At 36.2% G+C, this 21,598-nt stretch overlaps 2 protein-coding genes across 2 annotated transcripts in view; both read left to right on the forward strand.

Annotated features, from left to right (window-relative positions):
• LOC136265544 (uncharacterized) overlaps positions 1 to 21,579 on the forward strand; it is a 63,652-nt gene extending 42,073 nt beyond the window's left edge. The window contains exons 17-31 of the mRNA XM_066060418.1: positions 46 to 255; positions 301 to 450; positions 13,595 to 13,804; positions 13,851 to 14,000; positions 14,061 to 14,276; positions 14,322 to 14,456; positions 14,505 to 14,708; positions 14,755 to 14,892; positions 14,942 to 15,154; positions 18,665 to 18,805; positions 19,273 to 19,476; positions 19,527 to 19,673; positions 19,724 to 19,930; positions 20,053 to 20,325; positions 21,214 to 21,579. Of these exons, the coding sequence (XP_065916490.1) occupies positions 46 to 255; positions 301 to 450; positions 13,595 to 13,804; positions 13,851 to 14,000; positions 14,061 to 14,276; positions 14,322 to 14,456; positions 14,505 to 14,708; positions 14,755 to 14,892; positions 14,942 to 15,154; positions 18,665 to 18,805; positions 19,273 to 19,476; positions 19,527 to 19,673; positions 19,724 to 19,930; positions 20,053 to 20,325; positions 21,214 to 21,557 (2,942 nt within the window). The 3' untranslated portion in view covers positions 21,558 to 21,579. The remainder of the gene's footprint in view (positions 1 to 45; positions 256 to 300; positions 451 to 13,594; positions 13,805 to 13,850; positions 14,001 to 14,060; positions 14,277 to 14,321; positions 14,457 to 14,504; positions 14,709 to 14,754; positions 14,893 to 14,941; positions 15,155 to 18,664; positions 18,806 to 19,272; positions 19,477 to 19,526; positions 19,674 to 19,723; positions 19,931 to 20,052; positions 20,326 to 21,213) is intronic.
• LOC136266490 (extracellular matrix protein 3-like) lies at positions 512 to 12,354 on the forward strand. The gene is made up of 9 exons (XM_066061504.1): positions 512 to 709; positions 756 to 902; positions 963 to 1,172; positions 1,218 to 1,352; positions 1,401 to 1,604; positions 1,651 to 1,788; positions 1,837 to 2,049; positions 11,570 to 11,710; positions 12,338 to 12,354. The coding sequence occupies exons 1-9, from the start codon at positions 550 to 552 to the stop codon at positions 12,352 to 12,354; spliced, it is 1,365 nt and encodes a 454-aa protein (XP_065917576.1). The 5' UTR covers positions 512 to 549.
• Positions 21,580 to 21,598: the final 19 nt, after the last annotated feature.

Genomic DNA, 21,598 nt, shown 5'->3' on the forward strand with positions numbered 1-21,598 from the left:
ATTTAGGCATTTGCCTGTAAATTCATATTATTATTGCATTCACAGAAGGAAGTGATTTCACCTCTACTCCTCTCAATGCTACAATTCCTGCTGGAGCCACTACCACCACAGTGAGAGTACCAGTGATGAGTGATGATATTGTTGAGGGAAATGAGACATTTAATATGAGCTTAAATGTACCATCATCACTTGGTCCTGGAATAGTAGCTGGTTCTGTTACTAGTGCAACTGGAATAATACTGGACTCTACTACTGGTTGGTGATGTCATAAATATCCTCATAATACAAAATTTGTTATAGGCATAAAGGTAAGATTCACACAGAAACAATACACTGGTTCAGAAGATACAGGATTTGTACTGGTAACATTGGAACTAGTTGGAGGAACATCCAGTAGACCATTTAATGTCACTGTTACTCCATTAGAACAGTCACCAGTGTCTGCTGAAGGTAATAGTGTGTATGATAATGTGTTGATTGAAGAGTGTTTGACTAACAGGTGGTATTGACTTTAACAATACTATACTAACCGCTACATTTGGTAGTGAGATGACATCTAGTAGTGTTAATGTATCAGTAATGGATGATATGTTAGCAGAAGGAAGAAATGAAACATTTAATTTGATGTTAAGTGTACCATCATCACTTGGTCCAGCAATAACAGCAGGTGGTAGAAATAGATCAATAGGAGTTATCATTGATACTACCAGTGAGTGTATAAAGTGTTATTAGAATATGAGTAATGTGTTGTGTAGTGTTGGTAGTGGAGTTTGGATCAGATGAATTTGTTGGTTCAGAGTCATCAGGACATGTAGAAGTTGTAGTGATAATATCAGGAGGATCATCTACCATACCTATTGAAGTAGTGGTGAATCCAAGACAAATAAGAAAGTCAGCAAGAGGTGAGAGATACATTAACAAGTAACACAATGTATGAACTAGTGATTACTGTACTGTGATAGGATCAGGTGTAGACTTTGACTCTAATCCAATTACTATAATATTTGGTGTTAGAGAAGTGAGTAAAAGAGTTAATATATCAGTGAGTTGTGATGAAGAGGTAGAAGGAGAAGAGAAATTTGATATTAGTTTATCACCACCACGTAATAATTCTCAAGTGTCCTTAATGAAGAATAAACAGAAAAAGGTAGTAAGGATCACAGATAGTACAGGTCAGTAATGAAGTAGTAGTCAGTGTTGGTGATAATATTATACAGTTGAGGTGAACTTTAACAAGTCATCATATGAAGTAAGGGAAGACAGTGATGAAGTGATGATAATGTTAGTACTGAATCAAACCTTATTTGAACCATTCGATGTGATGATCAGTTTAATGGATGTGACTACTAAAGGTAAATGATAAATTGTTTGTTTACAGACATTGTATATTTTCAATGCAGGAGAGAATGATTATAGAGGAAGTACCATCACTGTTTCTGTACCAGCTAATAAGATATCAACATCTTTTCTTATAAACATCACTAATGACAAAATTGCAGAATGTGATGAAACACTTAAAATAACTCTTAGTGCTATAACCTCCAATTGTCGAATTATTAGTGGAAGTGATGATACTAGTGAAGTGATGATAAGAGATGATGATGGTAGGAGAAGTGTTAGTGATTATGTTGTGTTATTACTGACCAACAGGTGTAATGTTATCATTTGATCAATCACAATATTCTATTGAAGAGAACATGACACCATTATCAGTTGGTCTAATACTAAACAGGACAACCTCTGAAGATGTTATAGTAGAAGTTAGTGTGAATGATGGATCAGCCAAAGGTAGTAGTTATTATTGTTGATGTAAAGTTGAGAGATATTCTACTACAGCTGGTATTGACTATGATAGATCAGGAGCTCCACTAGTGTTTAATGTGACTATTAGTAGTGGAATGACATCTTCATCATTTGATGTGAACATCACTGACAATATGATGCAAGATGGAGATAAGATGTTCTCCATTACCATTACACTAATGTCAACTTGTTTACCAATAACCATCAAGTCTGATACTACCAGTGTGACTATCATTGATGATGAAGGTATATTAGTAGTGTTGGACTTGCACATTACCAAACCTGAAAACCTGTTTTTAAGCGTGTTTGCACAGTAATATGCTACATATGTTTTATATTAGTATAGTTAAAAGTTATTAATCTAACTAGTAGGGATCCAAGTGATGAAACAAGAGATGAATGATAGTGTAATACCATCATTTATCGCTACTAAAAATTTAGGATTTTTTTTGTGTGGTTGTTTTATTAACTGTTTTTGTAATATAAAAAATTATCATGACTGGTGAACCACGTGCATACTGCATCAAAAGAAAGAAATGGCATTGCGCATCCCAGCTATCAATTGTCATCTGAAAAGTGAAGTGTCCATTACATTTCATTGTCAGCTATGTTCAACCCATTACACAGCATTACAAATCAAGAACTGTTCAAAAAGCACCTCTGTAATCAAAGTAGCCACTATGAAAAATACAGATAATTTTTGTTACCAAGGGAAGCCATCACATGCTACCACCAAATCAATACCTTTGCTGTCTAACTTTGTTCTACTTTGATAATCAACAGATTATTAACCAAAATTACATGAATACACCACACAAACAACAATAAGTTCAAATTCGGTCTGTAATGTTGTAATGCCTTATATTGGTTGCAAAGTAAAACCCATGGAGTTATGGTATGGACTATCTGCACCTAAATATTGAAAAAATAACCAAGCTGAATAAAGGCCTCTCGTGATTAAAAGTGACAAAAGCAAAAATGGTGGCCAAGAAATAAGTGAGGTGATGTTAATAACAATAATGCCATGGTTATTAGGGAATTATTATTAGATTTAAGTGACAATAAGATAGCTGCAGCCATTCATCACTGCCACTTTAAATTTTTTAACTCTTGGTTGCAGTTTTTGGCTGTTTTGGTGAAGATTACTTATTACCGTTACCAATGAGTAACTTACAATATGCATGGTAGTACTGTCATACAGTGTGGTAGTGCTATATAGTAGGGATCCCCCAAACAAAATGACATCTCCCAAAATACTTCCACCATATAAATACTTTACATGATGAAAATGCACCATTAAGAAAGAGTTTTAGTGCTTATGTCAAATCTACTCTTTACAAAAGCAAGAAAACCCTTACATAAGACCGAATGTTGCAAAAATTGCTAGCCTGCCAACCTGACCACAGTTGCAAGGCTAAAAGCTAAACAACACATTGTACAGTCACCATTTTTATGCCACAATGCCTAACTTCATCTGGCATGTGACTTTTTGGTTCCAACAAGTGTCTACCCTCTATTCCTTGTCTTTCCTTTTATCTTCAATCATGCTAGTTGTCATTTTCTTCATGCAATGAAACTACGGTATATCAGGCATTAAATATCTGTATTGACACTTATTAAATTCCATTAAATTATTTGAAACGCTTATACTACTGTAAGAGATAGTAGACACCTATAGAGACACCTTTAGGTGCACAATAGGTTTGTCACTTCACAATTACCATACTCCTTAGTGATCTAAACAATTGAGCTGGCAACCATGCCCTTTATATATATATATATGTAATAGTTATACCACGGGCACGAGTACTTTGCCTGATATATACGCTCAAGCATGAGGAGTGCGTATAGTATACAGGCAAAGCACGAGTGCCCATGGTATAACTAACATGTTCTACTTTAGCATGTAGACCCACCTAATTGGCAAAATCTTTAGTTGCTATACCCTTCTCTTATATAGGGAACCAAGTAAGCTGTGATTGTGGGACTGAATTTTGCCAAACAAACTGTGATTGTGGGATTCAATTTTAATACATCAAACAGTAGTTTGATTTTATTGTTGCTAATACAATTTAAGAGACTAGTGTTAATTGTGTTACTTTAATTGCTACATTTACAAAAGTGAAAAAAAAGAAAACTACTGTTAATGTATTAAAATTGAATCTCACAATCACAGGTTGTTTGGCAGAATTCAATCCAACAATCACAGCTTGCTTGATTCTCTATATAAGAGAAGAGGACAACAGTAAAACATCAAAGAAATCTCATGATTTCTGGATATAGTGTGCACACCTATTAGTGTCTCAAGTTAACGAGATATACGCACTGGCGGCAGTGCATATATCTCGTTAAGGCAGTGTGTAATGAGATATGTACCGCGCCACCGGCACTTGTGCTATGCTGCACAAAACCGCAGCCAGTGCAATATCTGTATATTGCACTGCGGTCGGTGCATTATAACTTATAATGCACTCGTTGTGGTCTACAAAACCGCAATCAGTACGTTATAAGTTGTAATGCACTCGCTGCGGTCTGCAGCAGTGCAATATACAAATTATGGCACTGGCGGTGCCTTTGAACTGCCCACGCAGAGTGGTACATTTAATAGTTATTCCATGGTTGTAAGGGATTTTGCTGATATATACACCCAAAGCCTGAGGGCTGCAGGCCTGAGGGCTGCGGGTGTATATGTCAGCAAAATCCCAAGCAGCCATGGTATAAGTGATATATATCACTTGGGGCGCACTTACCTATAGCGCACTCACTAACGAGTACTCATCCCGTTTGTTTTATACAGTAGCATCTGAAAATCGATTGTGGTTTTAAAAGCGTGGGCAAATAGCCATCAAAACGTTGTCCATATGTTAAAACGTCTTTATTACGTTACTATGCTTCAACACGCTATGTTAGAAAACTTGCGATTGTGGGATTGAGTTTATATTGTTATCATTTTTGTACTAAGTTAAGCCAACTAACTTCGCTATTGGGACAGTAAGTAAGTTATTATATTAAGTTAAGTACTTAGGACTGTAAGTTACTAACCTATTTCAGCGTAGCAGTAGTAGTTTTGCCGTTCTGTGGTCTGTTCAAAGGCTGATACATGGTGGGTAGAAATATGCATCCACAATCGCCCAAACAATTATTTTGTGTCTTCGTTATCCTTTACTAACAACCGACTACTCCATCTTAGTGAATATACTCAGCTTAGCAACCACTACAAAATCGAGTCCCACAATATAAAGCTCTATGTCGCTCAATATAACGAGTCAAAGTGTATCGTTTCTTTGAACTGGCTGGGCATCGAAGTCATTGGCAAACCACTTTCCCACAATATCTTGATATTGCCCGGGAAATATTCGAGTTAAACACTGAGCAGCGCATTTGAACACCCATGCTAAAGTGGTATATATATATATACTAGCTGCGGTACCTGCCCTTCGTGCAGGTGGCGCTAAATGATTGATATAATATTGTGCCTGCCCTTCAAATATTGTAGTTGTTTGTACTTAACCACACATGTACTGCTGTAGAATCAAAATACACTCTAGTGTGTATGTCTGTGATCCATTCAGCTCACCAATTGTAACACTAGTAATATTATTGATGCAGCAGGCATTCAAGTTCTGTGTAATCCTTTTGACATTGACACACACATGTTGTAAAAAAATAAAACAAACAGCAAGTGTACATATGTGACATATGAATGTCCATATGATTGATCAACTGAATACACAATGAAGTTGAATGCACACTGAAGTTGAATGCACACTGAAGTTGAATGCACACTGAAGTTGAATGCACACTGAAGTTGAATGCACACTGAAGTTGAATGCACACTGAAGTTGAATGCACACTGAAGTTACCAGCTGATCATGTGACTCAGGGCATTAAAACTAGACTAAAGGCAGGCCTGCGAATACCCACAGTTTACCACTGTTAATCCATCTGCTGTGCCCAATTGCAAATTATAAATTTCATCCTACTCACATGGAAGTTTATTACCGGCGTACAGTAACTCCAGTTTCTTGACTCACTCATAGCCTAGTTTGTCTTTGGCTCATTCAAAGCCATATTCCTATCCCATTCCTTTCAGGCCTGCATTGTTTGTACTCTTCTCCAGAGTTCATATTCCGGGATGCCAAAGATATCACTCCTCTTCAGTCACAAGTTGGTGTTGTTTGACAAAAACAGACGTCTCTCCAGGCAGAAATGCCTCATTGTTACTCTTCTACTTTGTTGTGATCCACCTATTTACCATTCTAGAAGCACAGAAACTTGCTTTCCTTCATTGTGCATTGTTTAGAATTGTTCAACACGTCACACGTGTCTGTTGTCATCACTATTGACATAGCAACGGGATTGCAAGGTAAGCGTGTTTCCGTAAATTTATGTTATATTATACTTTGACTTTCCTGTCTGTTTGCTTTCTTGGTGAATTATAAGGTTAGTTCATTAGCTGTAGGCATGAATCCACCTTAGGATAGATAATTTGGAGTAAAGAGTACGCTTGTAGAGTTTGAAGTTAATTACTGACGAAATGTGGGTATGGCACTTGTCAGAAAACGTTGAAGACTTCTGTGCCCATAGTGAAACTATAGCAGTAGAATTGCCGTGTAAATACCACTAAAGGGTGTTAATTATGCTGTAGATCAATACTGTGGGGCTGCAGTTGCCACTCCATGTAGTGAGAAGTAGCTGTGCTCGAAAAACATGTTTACGAAGTTACAGTAATGGCGAATTTTCGGGGCTGTACAGCAAACAGAAATTTCTTTTAATAAACTCCTTGGTGCCAGTTTGATAGCGATCAATATGCAGTAAATCCAGGGTCAATCGGTGCTACCGTTCGAGAGTTAACTGGATCACGGACAGACAGACAGCAATTCAGCTTTATATAGTAGATATTAGTCCATCTAACATGAAATACAGCATCAACAACGAAAAAACACTTACCGGTAACCAGATATAGATTTTTTTTTAATTGCCAAAACTTGAAATTTGGTCTGCCTCACTCACTCACTCACTAACTCACTCACTCACTCACTTCCTCCCTCGCTCGCTCACTCGCTCACTCACTAACTGACCACAGTTGCAAGCCTAGAGGCCAACAAAGCAGTGCACGGCCACCATTTTATGACACAATAATAAGCTCAACAGTGGGATGTGCCTTTTCGGGTTCCGACGAGTGTAGGCCCTCATCACCTTGTCATTTCTTTGGTCTTCAATCAGGCTGCTTGTCTTCTTCATCCAACGAAACCATATTGAGGTGTTAATTTTCCATATCAACATTTTCTTTCAGCAGCATATTTAGATGCCACATAATCATTTCAGAGCTGGATTTCAGAAGCGCTTCAGTCCCAGCGCTACTATAAGAGGTATACTATAGTATGTTCACGTTGAGCTGAATCCTCAAAAACATTTAATAACTCATGGATGTAATTACACATGATCTTGAAATTTGGCTCATTTGTAGTACTGCTTGATCCGCTAAAAATATTTCAAAATCTTTTTGCTCAAATGTGACATAATATTTACGGCCAATCAAAATTTTCACAATACATTTCCTATGGGGAATCCATATAAGTACAGTGTCCATTACAGCCCTTTCCTGAACTTGTAATGTAGCCAAACCGTACGTGTCTGTTGTTGACACCTTTGCTGTTACCAAAAATCATCTGGTTGGCTGAAATGTTACCTCTGTTGAGAAAAAAATCTACTTTTAATTTTTAGCTGTTTTTCAGGATTCAGCTCAACGTGAACGTACTATAGCTAGATATCTACAACTTCGCGATTGGGATCCCGTTCCGACCACACCCATCAAAGAAAGATCTAGGTGGACTAATAATGATAGAGTGCAGAGACCACACCTCTTAACAATCTGCTAAACAGTAAACAAGATGACCTCTATTGGTCTGACTAGCTGCATACCGCTTGGTTGACTTAAGATACTCTAATACAACAGTCACTCTAATACAACAGTCATGTATGATATTCTAATAGAACAGTCACAAGTTACAACAAAAAAAAACTAGTATTTTAAAATTTGTTAATTTAAAAATGAAGTAGGGGTCTATTCAGTAAAAAGTAGTGAAACAAGAGATGAATGATGGTATTACAGTATAGCTCGGTGAGAAAGTCCCTACTTTGGCACATTACCTATTTTGTCCAATGCCAAAGTAGGGACTTTCCCACCCAGCTACGTATGCTGTAATACCATCATTCATCTCTTGTTTCACTACTTCTAATTGCATAGATCCCTATACTAGTATGATCTAGCTGCACTTTTAGAGATTGAACGTGACAACCGTGTCTTTAATGATCCAGCTGCTCTATTGCAAGTGGGACAAGCGAGCACATCCTTTTATTTGGTCTGGCTGCACTTATAAGAAAGCATGGTGAAAACAACCATGCCCATTAAAATAGCATGCAAGCCAGAGGCCCACTCTAGATACTCAAATAAAACATCTGTGTAGAGTATCTAATAGAACAGGCATACATCATACAGTATAATAGTACTGTATAGTAGGGACCACAAAGGAGTAGGCATGGCCCACGAAATAACATCACCCAAACCAGCCTCAATTTTCCCTGACGACGATGAGGTAGTATTGGTTAGGTAAAACTAAGCCCAAACAAGCTTTCAGATCAACCCAAAATGCTTTCAACAAGTTGCTACAAAATTTTTTTTTAATTTTTTTTCTATTGACTGACTGACTGACTGATGCCTTCAGACAAGCGTAACTCGATAACGGCTAAAGCTACAGGTTTGATTTTTTTGCTGTTTACATTGCTTCAGCGCGAGAGGTGCCTTTTGGCATACCACAGTACATACAATGCATTCTTCATGGACTTACCAGTGTCCTTCTGTGTGTCTCATTCATCTTTGCTGACAGCAAAATGTGTTGATTTGGCAGTAGTACATGATGGCTTGCCTTCATAATGTAAATCATCCTTATTTTTCATAGTGGCTATTTTGATTGCAGAGGTGCTTTTTGAACAGTTCTTGATTCGCACTGCTATGTAATAGATTGAACATAGCTGACAACGAAGCGTAATGGACACTTCACTTTACAGACAATAATTGATATAGTTGGTGTATGGTGCCATTTCTTTCTTTTGGTATGCGGGGATTGCAGAGGTGCTTTTCAAACAGTTCTTGATTCAAAATACTGTGTAACGGGTTGAACATAGTTGACAACGAAGCATAATGGATGCTTCACTTTTCAGACAATAATTGATGTAGCTGGGGCACGCATCATCATTTTCAGATGTGGTATGCGTGGGTTCACCAGTCATAATAATTATTTGCAAAACAAACAAGTACATAAAAAAAATTGGAATTTTCAACTAGAGTAGGGACCATAGCACATTGATAAAAAGTACTGAAACAAGCTGGAGTAGTGTATGATATTAAATCACAGTAAAACAATAAGAAGTGTTATATCCCTATTGTGCATTTCCGTTGTGGTATATTGAGCACAGTAGGGATATAACAATTCTTATTGTTTCACTATTTAATATCATGCACTACTCCAGCTTGTTTTAGTACTTTTTATCGATGTGCTATGGTCCCTACTCCAGTTGAAAATGCCAAATCTATTTTGTATTTGTGTATATTATAGCTATATGCTGTAACGAAATTGACTAAACAGACTGGTATATTTCATAACTAGTAATTTTAAAAATAGAATAGGGCTAGTAATAAAAGTAGTGGAACAAGGATATGAATGGTATTACAACATAGCTCTGTAAGAAAATTCCTACTTTAGCACCGATTAAACAAGCATTACTTGGCAGCATTCTCCAATCGAAATTATATTATTAGACTAAATTAAATGTCCTACTTGGTATTAATCAGCACCTGGTTTTTCAGAAGCAGTACAATATCAAGTTACATAACAAACAGTTCAATGTGTATGTCACAATAATGTGTGAGTTTTACTCACATTGATCTAATGTATTGTGCAGTGAAGTTTATTATGACAAGTATACTTGGAAAATCAGGAAGACAGCTTTGAAGCTTTAACCCTTAAACCTGCATAATCCAGAAAACTGGATTTAAACTTAATAAATACGCATGCCTTGCACAAATCGCTATAACGTTTGAAGTGTCCATCCTATGGCTTTGCACTTTACATCATTCTACTTGTGATGTAACAAGGATTAAAGTGATACCTAGGGTTTTAAACTAATGGTAAATGGTGAGGCCAAAACTAGCCGTGAAAATAACTTTTCGGTAAGGAAACATGCAAACTCTTTACATACCTTTATAAAACGGTCAATAACTCGATGGTAGTTGCTCCTATCACCTTGCAACAACTTCCATTCGATTCATCATAAAATTCTCCATCAGGCCATATATGATGCACGTGAGTAAACCCACAATCAAAAGTAAACACATGGTAAGATTTTTGAAACACAGAGACGCCACTCGTTGCTGTTCATCACTTCATGACAAGTAAGCCACTGTAGTTACAGTGTTCATTTAACCTTTTCCAAGTAGCCCAGTGAACACACTTTTAATCTATGTGTGTTTGTAGGCTGTAAAAATTAAGTTACCCCACCTAGTGTCACCATGCATGTTCATATTGTGTAAACATGCATTTCTGAAAAATTCTCTGCAAGTTTAAGGGTTAATTACAATTACAAGTACATACCTGAACTGAAGTCCAATGTAGCAGGGAAAGGTGTATTGTTATTTACAAAATTAATTCTTATTGCAAGTATAAGGAAAAATTAATAATTTTAAGTTCGATTGGGAATCATAGAGAAAAGTAGGCAAACAATTAGCTTCCTACACCTGCAGATATACTATTTAATCCCTGATTCAGTCTATACCTGTGACTAAATTAGGGATTAGATGTCCACTAGTATATCTGTAGGTGTAAGCGACCAATCTTGTTTCCCAACTTTTTTTCTATGATCCCTAATCGAACTTACAATTCTTAATTTTTCTTATACTTGTTTGTTTACTTTATTTTGTAACATTATTATGACTGGTAAATCTGTGCATACCACATCAAAAGAAAGAGTTAATGTTTTCCACTGAACAAGCACCCCAATTATCAATTACTGACTCGAAAGTGAAGTGGCCATTACACTTCACTTTCAGCCTATTTCACAGCATTACAAATGAAGAACAGTAGGAGAAGCGCGTCTGTAATCAATCCAGTGACCATGGAAAATACGGAAAATCATCATTTATAAGTGTAGGGAAGCCATTGTGCTACCACAAATCAACACCTTAGGCTGTCAGCAGAAAGAAATAGGACACAAAGAGGACAAGGGTAAATCCACGATGCATGCATTGTACATACTGTGGTATATCAAAAGGCACCTGTCGGGCTGAAGCAACATCAAACAGTGAAAAAATCAAGCCCGTAATCTTAGCCGTTATCAAGTTATGTTTGTCTGAAGTCATCAGGCAGGCAGTTAGTCAGTCAATAGAAAATTCCATTGAATAAAAATTAAAGACTTTGTAACAATCTATTGGAAGCATTTAGGCTCAAACTGAAGGCACTTTTTGTGCTGCTAACCAGTACTGCCAGGGCACCAGGATGGCTGGATTTTGGGTGATATTTTTGGCCAGAACTCCATTATCCCTAATATACAGTACTACCGTACTGTATGAATAAAAGTTCACTGTTAATTTAATGTCATGCTGCCAACATGACATTAGACCATCTTTAAAGACCAGTCTTTTCCTTAGCATGGACTGTTTTGTTTGACTTACTGTTTATTGTATTGTTTGTTTTTCTTTGTTAACAAGTTTTGAGGATTCAGTTTTCATCGACAAGTTTTAATGGATCAGAAATATCTGGTGAAGTGTTAGTGACTATTGTGATGTTGGGAGGAACTGCTATTAATACCACTGCTATACCCATCAGGTTGAATGGAATAACTGCAACAGGTTGGTGTGGTACTTACATTGTCTTTCATAAAGTGCTATTTATGTTTCTAATACCATACCTGTTTCACTGCCCATACAAAAGTCTCAATAGTAGCAGTGAAATTTATCCCGTATTTCACTGGTAGCAGTGAAAAAGTTGTAATTGCAATTTTATTGGCTAGAATTTATGTTAACAATGTAGCGCCAATTATAGACGCGTGTTTAGTACATAGTGACAAATCGCCGCATACATGGCAACGTTAATGCACAGCATGCCTATTTGCAGCGAGTATGGTATTAACTGGGAATAGCGTGGGTATAGCAGTGAAATTTGGGATAAATACCACGAGTGTTGTATTGGAAATGGGGATAAATTTCACGAGGCAAACTAACTGTAGTGAATGACCTTGTTTCTTATGGCATTTAAATATATCTCAAAGCCTAGCTACTCTGCAATTAATAAGCCTATTAGTTAACGCAATAAATCTGTCAATGGTCATCAGTTGCATACCAAAGCTGCTTCACTGTATCCTAGAGATTGTTAATAATCACCATAATTATGCTGATATCTGATATAGCCAAGAATAATATGCAGCTAACTAAGTTTTTAACATTGTATGTTTATCACTGACTTGTATCTACATTCAGCCTTGCTCCATTTCTAATTAATTCCTTTTCACTCCAACTGGCTAGTAGTTTGGCTGCCTTTTTGCAACCAAATTGCTATACGATTGGAGTTAAAAAGAATTAATTAGGAATGCAACAAGACTGAAATGTAGAACATGAGTAATTAATAAAGGTCAACTTTGTTCATATACAGTTAATTGTATCAATGTTCATTCTTGACCACTCCAGATATCAGCTCTTTTGGTTGCAGGTTTCATGGACGTCTCCTTTTTTATAACCAAAGCTGTTTTTTGCATGGAGAATTTCACTTCTTGTATGCTTTTACATAAATTCTATCATGGATTGTGATCACAATAGTACACAAGATACAACTTGTGAAACCATTGCTATGTGTAAAACAAACTTGGAATGGCATTACATTACACAAGTAGCTACGTATGGTAATAGTTTCAGACCATGTGACCATGTAGCCTTTCTGAGTAGCCCTCCATGTGACCATGTAGCCCTTCTGTTCAAAGTAGTTTATGTGATATGTTACACATATCAATAAACTACTTTGAACAAGATTTTCGTGTTTTTCGTATTATGCTTAATGCTTTTATAAGTAAATTCTACTACTTAGTCCATATTTACAGGTGTACAATATTATGATTGCAGTTGCACACACTTATATACATGTGTATGTACATGCATATATCACGACTCATAGTAGTGAGTCACATGGCCAAGAAAGTACAAAGTACATACATGCCTCAAATAAATGAGCTCAAGCCACCACTGTGAGTTGTTGTAACATTACCTATATATAATGCTCTAGAAGGAACTGATTTCAGGCCTACTCCTCTCACTGCTACAATTCCTGCTGGAGCTACTACCACTACAGTGAGAGTACCAGTGATGAGTGATAATATTGTTGAGGGAGATGAGACATTTAATATGAGCTTAAAAGTACCATCACCACTTGGTCCTGGAATAGTAGCTGGCTCTGTTACAAGTACAACTGGAATAATAGTGGACTCTACTACAGGTTTGTGTTAACATACACATTCACTATTCAGAGCATGTTTCATTCATTACAGGTGTAAAAGTAAGGTTCACACAAACACAATACACTGGTTCAGAAGATACAACATTTGTACTGGTAACATTGGAACTAGTTAGAGGAACATCCAGTAGACCATTTAATGTCACTGTTACTCCATTAGAACAGTCACCAGTGTCTGCTAAAGGTAATAGTGTATGTGATAATGTGTTGATTGAAGAGTGTTTGACTAACAGGTGGTGTTGACTTTAACAATACTACACTAACTGCTACATTTGGTAGTCTACTAAACACAAGTAGTGTTAATGTATCAGTAATGGATGATAAGTTAGCAGAAGGAAGAAATGAAAGATTTGATTTGATGTTAAGTGTACCATCATCACTTGGTCCAGCAATAACAGCAGGTCGTAAAGATAGTGCAATAGGAGTTATCATTGATACTACCAGTGAGTGTATAAAGTGTTATTAGAATATGAGTGATGTGTTGTGTAGTGTTGGTAGTGGAGTTTAAGCAAGGACGATTTGTTGGTTCAGAGTCATCCGGACATGTAGAAGTTGTAGTGATAATATCAGGAGGATCATCTATCACAACTATTAAAGTAGTGGTGACTCCTTCTGAACAATCAAAAGTGTCAGCAAGAGGTGAGGGATACATTAACAAGTAACACAATGTATAAGCTAGTGATTACTGTACTGTGATAGGATCAGGTGGAGACTTTGACTCTAAGCCAATTACTATAACGTTTGGTGTTGGAGAAGTTAGTAAAAGAATTAACATATCAGTGAGTTGTGATGAGGAGGTAGAAGGAGAAGAGACATTTGATATTAGATTATCACTACCAAGTAATAATCCTCAAGTATCACTAAGAAAGAGTAACAGACTGCGATCTTCTATAGTAAGGATCACAGATAGTACAGGTCAGTAGTGAAGTAGTAGTCAGTGTTGGTGATAATATTATACAGTTGAGGTGAACTTTGACCAGTCATCATATGAAGTAAGGGAAGACAGTGATAAAATGATGATAATGATAGTACTGAATCGACCATCATCCAAACCATTTGATGTGATGATCAGTTTAATGGATGGGACTGCTGAAAGTAAACTCTATTATAACTTGTATATAAATTGCTTTTACTTGATTTCAGGAGGAAATGATTACAGAAGAAGAACTATCACTGTTTCAGTACCAGCTAATGTCATGTCAAAATCATTCACTATAGATATCATTGATGACAACATTGCAGAATGTAGTGAAACATTTACACTAACACTTAGTGTTCCATCCTCACCTTGTGGACTTATTAGTGGAAGTGATGATACTAGTGAAGTGATGATAAGAGATGATGATGGTAGGAGAAGTGTTAGTGATTATGTTATGTTATTACTGACCAACAGGTGTAATGTTGTCATTTGACCGATCACAATATTCTATTGAAGAGAACATGACTGCATTATCAGTTGGTCTAATACTAAACAGGACAACCTCTGAAGATGTTATAGTAGAAGTTAGTATGAATGATGGATCAGCCAAAGGTAGTAGTTATTAATTGTTGATGTAAAGTTGAGAGATATTCTACTACAGCTGGTATTGACTATGATAGACCAGGAGCTCCACTAGTGTATAACGTGAATATTAGTAGTGGAGTGACATCATCATCATTTGATTTGAACATCACTGACAATATGATGCGAGATGGTGATAAGATATTCTCCATTACTATTAGACTAATATCAACTTGTTTACCAATAACCATCAAGTCTGATACTACCAATGTGACTATCATTGATGATGAAGGTATAGTTGTGTTCAGTTTATAAGCCACTTAGCATCATATCATGCACACAAATGTGGCCACGTTCAAAATAAATCTAAATAGAAATGATCACCTGTGTATAACCAGTGCAATCAAAAGAAACTAGTGGAACAAGAAATATGAGCAGTGATGATAGCTAGTCTATTTGGGAAAATCCCTACTTTGTAACTGAACAAGTGATACTAACAGCCTCATGGCTAGCTGTCACTGGCTGCTTTATGAAGGCCTTTTGTATAGCAAAGTACTGCTTAGCTGGCTATTACATGTGTAGGAAACTTTCTTAATTTTGCTGTACGAAATAATTTTGTGTATCACGTGGGAAAAAGTAGTGTTAATGGCGTGATAATGTTGATGCTTAATCCGTCCAATTTTAAACTAATCATTGTCATTGTGAAGAGATACAAAGAATTTGATGACAACATGCATGCAGGCTTTATAGAGGTGACTGCTTAATGCAAACTATTTCTGCATTGAGAATCAGTCGGGACCACAGTCACAGAAGTATCTTCTTACCTGTTTTATAGCTTGTCTATCATATTTTCATATGCAAATTCTCTACACTAAGCCTCATGGTTGCTCTTAATTTTTGTTCACATACAAAGGGGATATGCCCCCTTTCAACTCGAGAAGATATACCGTTACGTTTCCTTAGTGATGCATGGTAATGTAATTGATGAATAATTGGTGAATTAAGAAATACATTTAATTTTGATGTACTGAATGTATTGCTACAAAACAAGGCGAAAAACAAAATTATAGCATGGTGTGTGGTTAATTTAATTTATAAATAGTTGATTAAAAAAGCAAAAACTAGGATATATATTGTAGTCTAGCTAGTTTATTATTATATTGGATATTACAAGTACACAAAAAAATTAGGAATTTTCAACTAGAGTAGGGACCATAGCACATCGATAAAAAGTACTGAAACAAGTTGGAGTAGTCCATGATATCAAATCACAGTAAAACAATAAGAAGTGTTATATCCCTACTGTGCTCAAGATGCCATAACGGAAATGCACAGTAGGGATATAACACTTCTTATTGTTTTACTGTGATTTAATATCATGGACTAGTCCAACTTGTTTCAGTACTTTTTATCGATGTGCTATGGTCCCTACTCTAGTTGAAAATTCCTAATTTTTTCGTGTACTTGTTTGTTAACTTTTTTTTTGTAAATAATTTTATTATGACTGGTGAACCCACGCATACCGCATCTGAAGAGGCACCGCGTGCCCCAGCTATATCAATTATCATCTGAAAAGTGAAGTATCCGTTACGCTTCATTGTCAGCTATGTTCAACCCGTTACACAGCATTTCAAATCAAGAACTGTTCGAAAAGCACCTCTACAATCCACGCATACCAAAAGAAAGAAATCGTGCTGCACGCCCCAATCATACTAATTATCGTCTGAAAAGTAAAGTATCCATTACGCTTCGCTGCAGGCTATGTTCAACCTGTTACACAGCAGTACGAATCAAAAGCACCTCTGCAATCGAAATAGCCACGATGAAAAATACGGACGATTTCTGTTTCGAAGGGAAGCCATCACGTGCTCGTGCCAAATCAACACCTTTCCCTGTCAGCAAAGATGAATGGGACACAAAGGAGGACACTGGTAAGTCCATGAAGAATGCATTGCACGTACTGCGGTATGCCAAAAGGCACCTGTCAGGCCGAAGCAATGTCGAATAGTGAAAAAATCAAGCCCGTAGCCTTAGCCGTTATCGCAGTACGCTTGTCTGAAGGCATCAGTCAGTCAGTTACTCAGTCAGTCAGTAGAAAATCCCATTGAATAAAAAATTTTTAAAATTCCGTAGCAACTTGTTTGGGCTTAGTTTTACCTCACCAATACTGCCTCATCGTCGTAATGGAAAATCGAGGCTGGTTTTTGGATGATATTATTTCATGGGCCACGCCTACTCCTTTGTGGTCCCTACTATACAGTTACTATCGTACTGTATGATAATGTTGGTTGCTAAATCATAGAACCATAACCAGTCATTTGTCTCAAGCTAATACTGTTCACTCGTCAACTGCTGTGTGGTTGTTTTGATAGGTGTGCAGGGTTCTATGGTTCTCGTGCAATAAGACCAGTAATATGATTAATTCAAGAGATAGTATTTACTGAGTGCCTGGTTTTTCTAAGTAACGCAGCATCAACTTGTTTTGCAACATATACATATGCAGTGAAGTCTCCTTAATGGTCACCTGAGCATGAGTTGGCTGGTCACTATTCCATGAGCCCTGGTGATCTGTTTCACCTGGTTTCAGTTATCAGCCACACCCTTTCAAGTAAACATGACAAAAACAGAAAGTTGGTTAATACAACTCGACTGTATGACTCACAGGGTAAAATACCTGGGGGTTCCCGACATTGAAGTCACATGGATTTTTAAGCCCATCCTAGCAATCCTATATAATGAAACTCTGCACTATCACACCCCAAGTTAGTCTTGAGATGAAAAAGCTACTCTTGAATGTTAAGAACTGGACTCAAGTCTACCACACAAGACTCCCTTCAATGTCTGTACATGATAGAATGATCCCATACCATAATTTTTATTATAAAATTTATAATAAATTTTGTTATTAAAGTTTGTTAGTTGGTGTGTATATACTAGTCCTAGAGAGGACTTTGGGAGGGGACTTTTTTCTACCAGCCACATAGTTGATACAGCCTATACGTACATGCAGTATTTTCTTGCACATACACTGATAAAGCTTTCTAATTAGATCTTTCTAGACCATTTCCCATGCTTACTAGCTGCGATGTTACTACACAAGCACATACAAATTATCTCCTTCCATTAATTTTATTTAATCAATAATTAACAAGTAAACTCCATGTATAGAGATTACATTTACACATTCAATACACTTTTTATTGCAATGATCCCTAATAATTTATTTCCAATTTACCTACACTTAGTTTGTTATTCTAATTATTTATAAGTAAAAGTCAAGTAAAGTCATTGTGGGCCCAAAGTAAATTAAAGCTGTGGCCTCTAGTTAATGCATAAGTGGCAGGAGTAAAGAGGGAAAATACAAGTGCAGTGTAGGGGTTATGTTCTTGTCATATTTCCTGATGTTCACTCTCTGGAGCACATCAGTACTTGTAGGACCTGCCTATGCAGTATTTGAATTTTTCCTTGTTAATTTCTTAAAACTGCCTCCAAATTCAATTTCAGGAAACGATATTTCCTTGGGCAGCACCCAAACCCCCTCATGCTTTGCATGCATGCTCAGTGTGCTAGTCCTTGCAGTGCCACTTTATATTCATCTCAAACAGTGTGCCCAAGTAAAATTGTCTTGCTATACTTATGCCTCCAGCTATATACTGCTGTACATTTAATCCATACTTCAGTCATTGCTACACAATTATTTTTGGTAAGTTATATACAGTAATAATTGTTCCACTGCTGTCTATTTTAATAAAATAATTCCTACATTTTTGTTACACTTTTGTCTTGTTTTATATTAATTTAGTTTTAAGGATTCAGTTTTCATCAACAAGTTTTAGGGGATCAGAATCATCTGGTGAAGTGATAGTGAGTATTGTGATGTCAGGAGGAACTACTAATAGAAGCATTGACATAACCGTCAATCTGAGCACAACAATTGCAACTGGTTAGCCTTAATTGTATACACTAGATACGTAATATATAAATCATGGCTGTAAGGTATAATGCACTTGTATACACCCTGAATCCGAAGTCTGAGGAAATTTATGATGACTGAGAATGAGGAGTGTATGTTAGTGTAATACACCAAAGTCATCCATGGTTCATATAATATATACCATGCCTCGTAATTAACATGCATCATAGAGCACAAAAACACACCATACACGTGTAACGTAATGTAACAGACTAACTCACGTGTATTTCACCATAATTTGGCATGGCAGAATTAGCCGTACATCTCCTTTAGTGATGGAGTTGGCTCACAGCGCAAAATTGATTGTGGCATTTAGTAAACGTATTTCTTTATATTGCTAGGATTTGTCCGTTCATTTCTAAGTATACACCTGACACAGCATGTTTGAAGTTTCACATGATCATGTTATATGCAACAATATACTAATTTTACAATAGGAGATGATTTCACCTCTACTCCTCTCATTGCTACAATTCCTGCTGGAGCCACAAACACTACAGTGAGAGTACCAGTGATGAGTGATAATATTGTTGAGGGAGATGAGATGTTTAGTATAAGCTTAAATGTATCATCATCACTTGGTCCTGGAATAGTATCTGGTTCTGTTACTAGAGCAACTGGAATAATAGTGGACTCTTCTGGTAAGCTTAAATATTTGCAAAGACATTATTAACATCATTGTAATTATTAGACATAACAGTAAGGTTCACCCAAACACAATACACTGGTTCAGAAGATACAGGATTTGTACTGGTAACATTGGAACTAGTTGGAGGAAATTCCAGTAGACCATTTAATGTCACCGTTACTCCGTTAGAACAGTCACCAGTGTCTGCAAGTAATCATGTTGTCAATTTCTATTCTTACTTGCATATTTCTGCATTTTAGATACCTCAGATTTTAACTCTAGAGCTATTAATGTAACATTTAATCCTGGAGATATTATCAAATCACCAAATATAACAGTATATAAAGATAACATAGTTGAATACAATGAGACATTCAATATTACAATATCTCTATCATCTCTTCTTAATCTACGTATTAAAGTAGATAACAAAAATTTTGTTGAAGGACTAATAGTAGATTCTACTGGTAAGAGTAGTGTATACACATAGATTGCTTGTTATATGTAAAGAATTTCATTGGTTTACAGCGTAGATGTAAAAATATATATACTATCTTGCAAAATTTATTGTGGTTATATTGTTTTGTAGTAACTGCCTCAATCACAAAAAATCCTGACAACTTAACTGTTGTATATGAGAATGACAATGTCACTTTATCATGTGAGGCAACAGCTAGTGGTCCCATCACATATCAGTGGAGGAGGAGTAATAGAGTGATAGGTGGCAACAGTACAACACTAACTATACCATCAGTTACACAAGATGATGAGGATGAGTATTACTGTACTGCTAGTTATGGTGTATATGTGAATGGGACAAGTCATGTAGCTGAGTCAGAGAGAGCAAAAGTTGTTGTGTTTGGTATGAATATATGTATATGTATTATGTACAGTAGTAGTTTTATGCTTATTTGTTGCATCTATACAAATATAGACAAAGTGGAATTGGTTGTGTATACGTCTTTAATTTATTGCATACACACAAATTTACATATATACAACAAAACATAGAACAATCTTTACTCAAGTGTGTGCTGCCTAGGGAATCTTGTGCAATCATATCTGTGTTACATAACTACAAGTGCTAAAAAATTCCAACTTTTCTTTAGACTTGTTTGTTAAATTTTTGCAACTTAGCTAATTCATCATTAGTGCATGAACTTCTGTAACAGCTCATCAGTGAATAGAGGATATACAAAGCTACAATTGTATGACAAATGTGCTTTAGTTAATAAGCAACATAGCTTTCACATAGTTTTCAGCAAAGTTCTGTCTGTTGCACAGCCAGAGAATAATAGTCTACTTTCTTTGGCTGCTGAAGGAGTGGAACAAAAATTACAGATGATTTTCAACAAGGAATCATACATGTACTAGTGTGAATTGACTCTTTGTACTGTCAAACAAAATAAATGGGGCACAAAAAAGAAAAAAGATAAGTCCATGATACATACATTGTGCATACAGCAGTATGCCAAAAGGTCTAACAGTGAAAAAATGAAAATCAAGTCCATAACTTTAGCAATTATTGAGTAGTACTTTAGTTAGTCAGTCAATCGGTCAGTGAAAAAAATTTCACTAAATAAGGGAATTAAAATTTTGTTGGAACATATTAGAAATTTTTGGTTTGTGTTGAAGGCTTGACTATACCAAATCAACGCTGTGAAGATATTGTGAGGCTGGTTTCTGGTCAAAAAATTTTCTTGGGAAGGTACAAACCTTTTTGTATAATTTGTTAAATAAACTACTTCAGGTCCACCAACGTTTCAACCATTTGATCCAGTCCATTATGTCATTGTTGGTCATTCATTTGTTCTAAACTGTACTGCTACTAATGATCTTCAGTCACCTAATAACTTGACCTTCAGATGGTTTAAGGTTTCAGGAAGGAACAGGAACAGAATAGATAGTAATAAAAGAAACAAGTGGAATATCACTTCACATGCTATTAATTCCACAACTATTACCTCACAGTTAGTTATTTCTGAACTTCAAGTGACCAAACATAGTGCAACATTCATTTGTGAAGTAGATAACAATAATATGACATCCTTTGTGAAGCAAAACACTGTTATTGTTGTTGAAAGTAAGTTTTAAGCATGTGGTATTTCTTTACCATGTTTCCAGTCATTACATTA

Source organism: Dysidea avara, chromosome 9, assembly GCF_963678975.1.
Source record: "Dysidea avara chromosome 9, odDysAvar1.4, whole genome shotgun sequence".
Taxonomy (NCBI): domain Eukaryota; kingdom Metazoa; phylum Porifera; class Demospongiae; order Dictyoceratida; family Dysideidae; genus Dysidea; species Dysidea avara.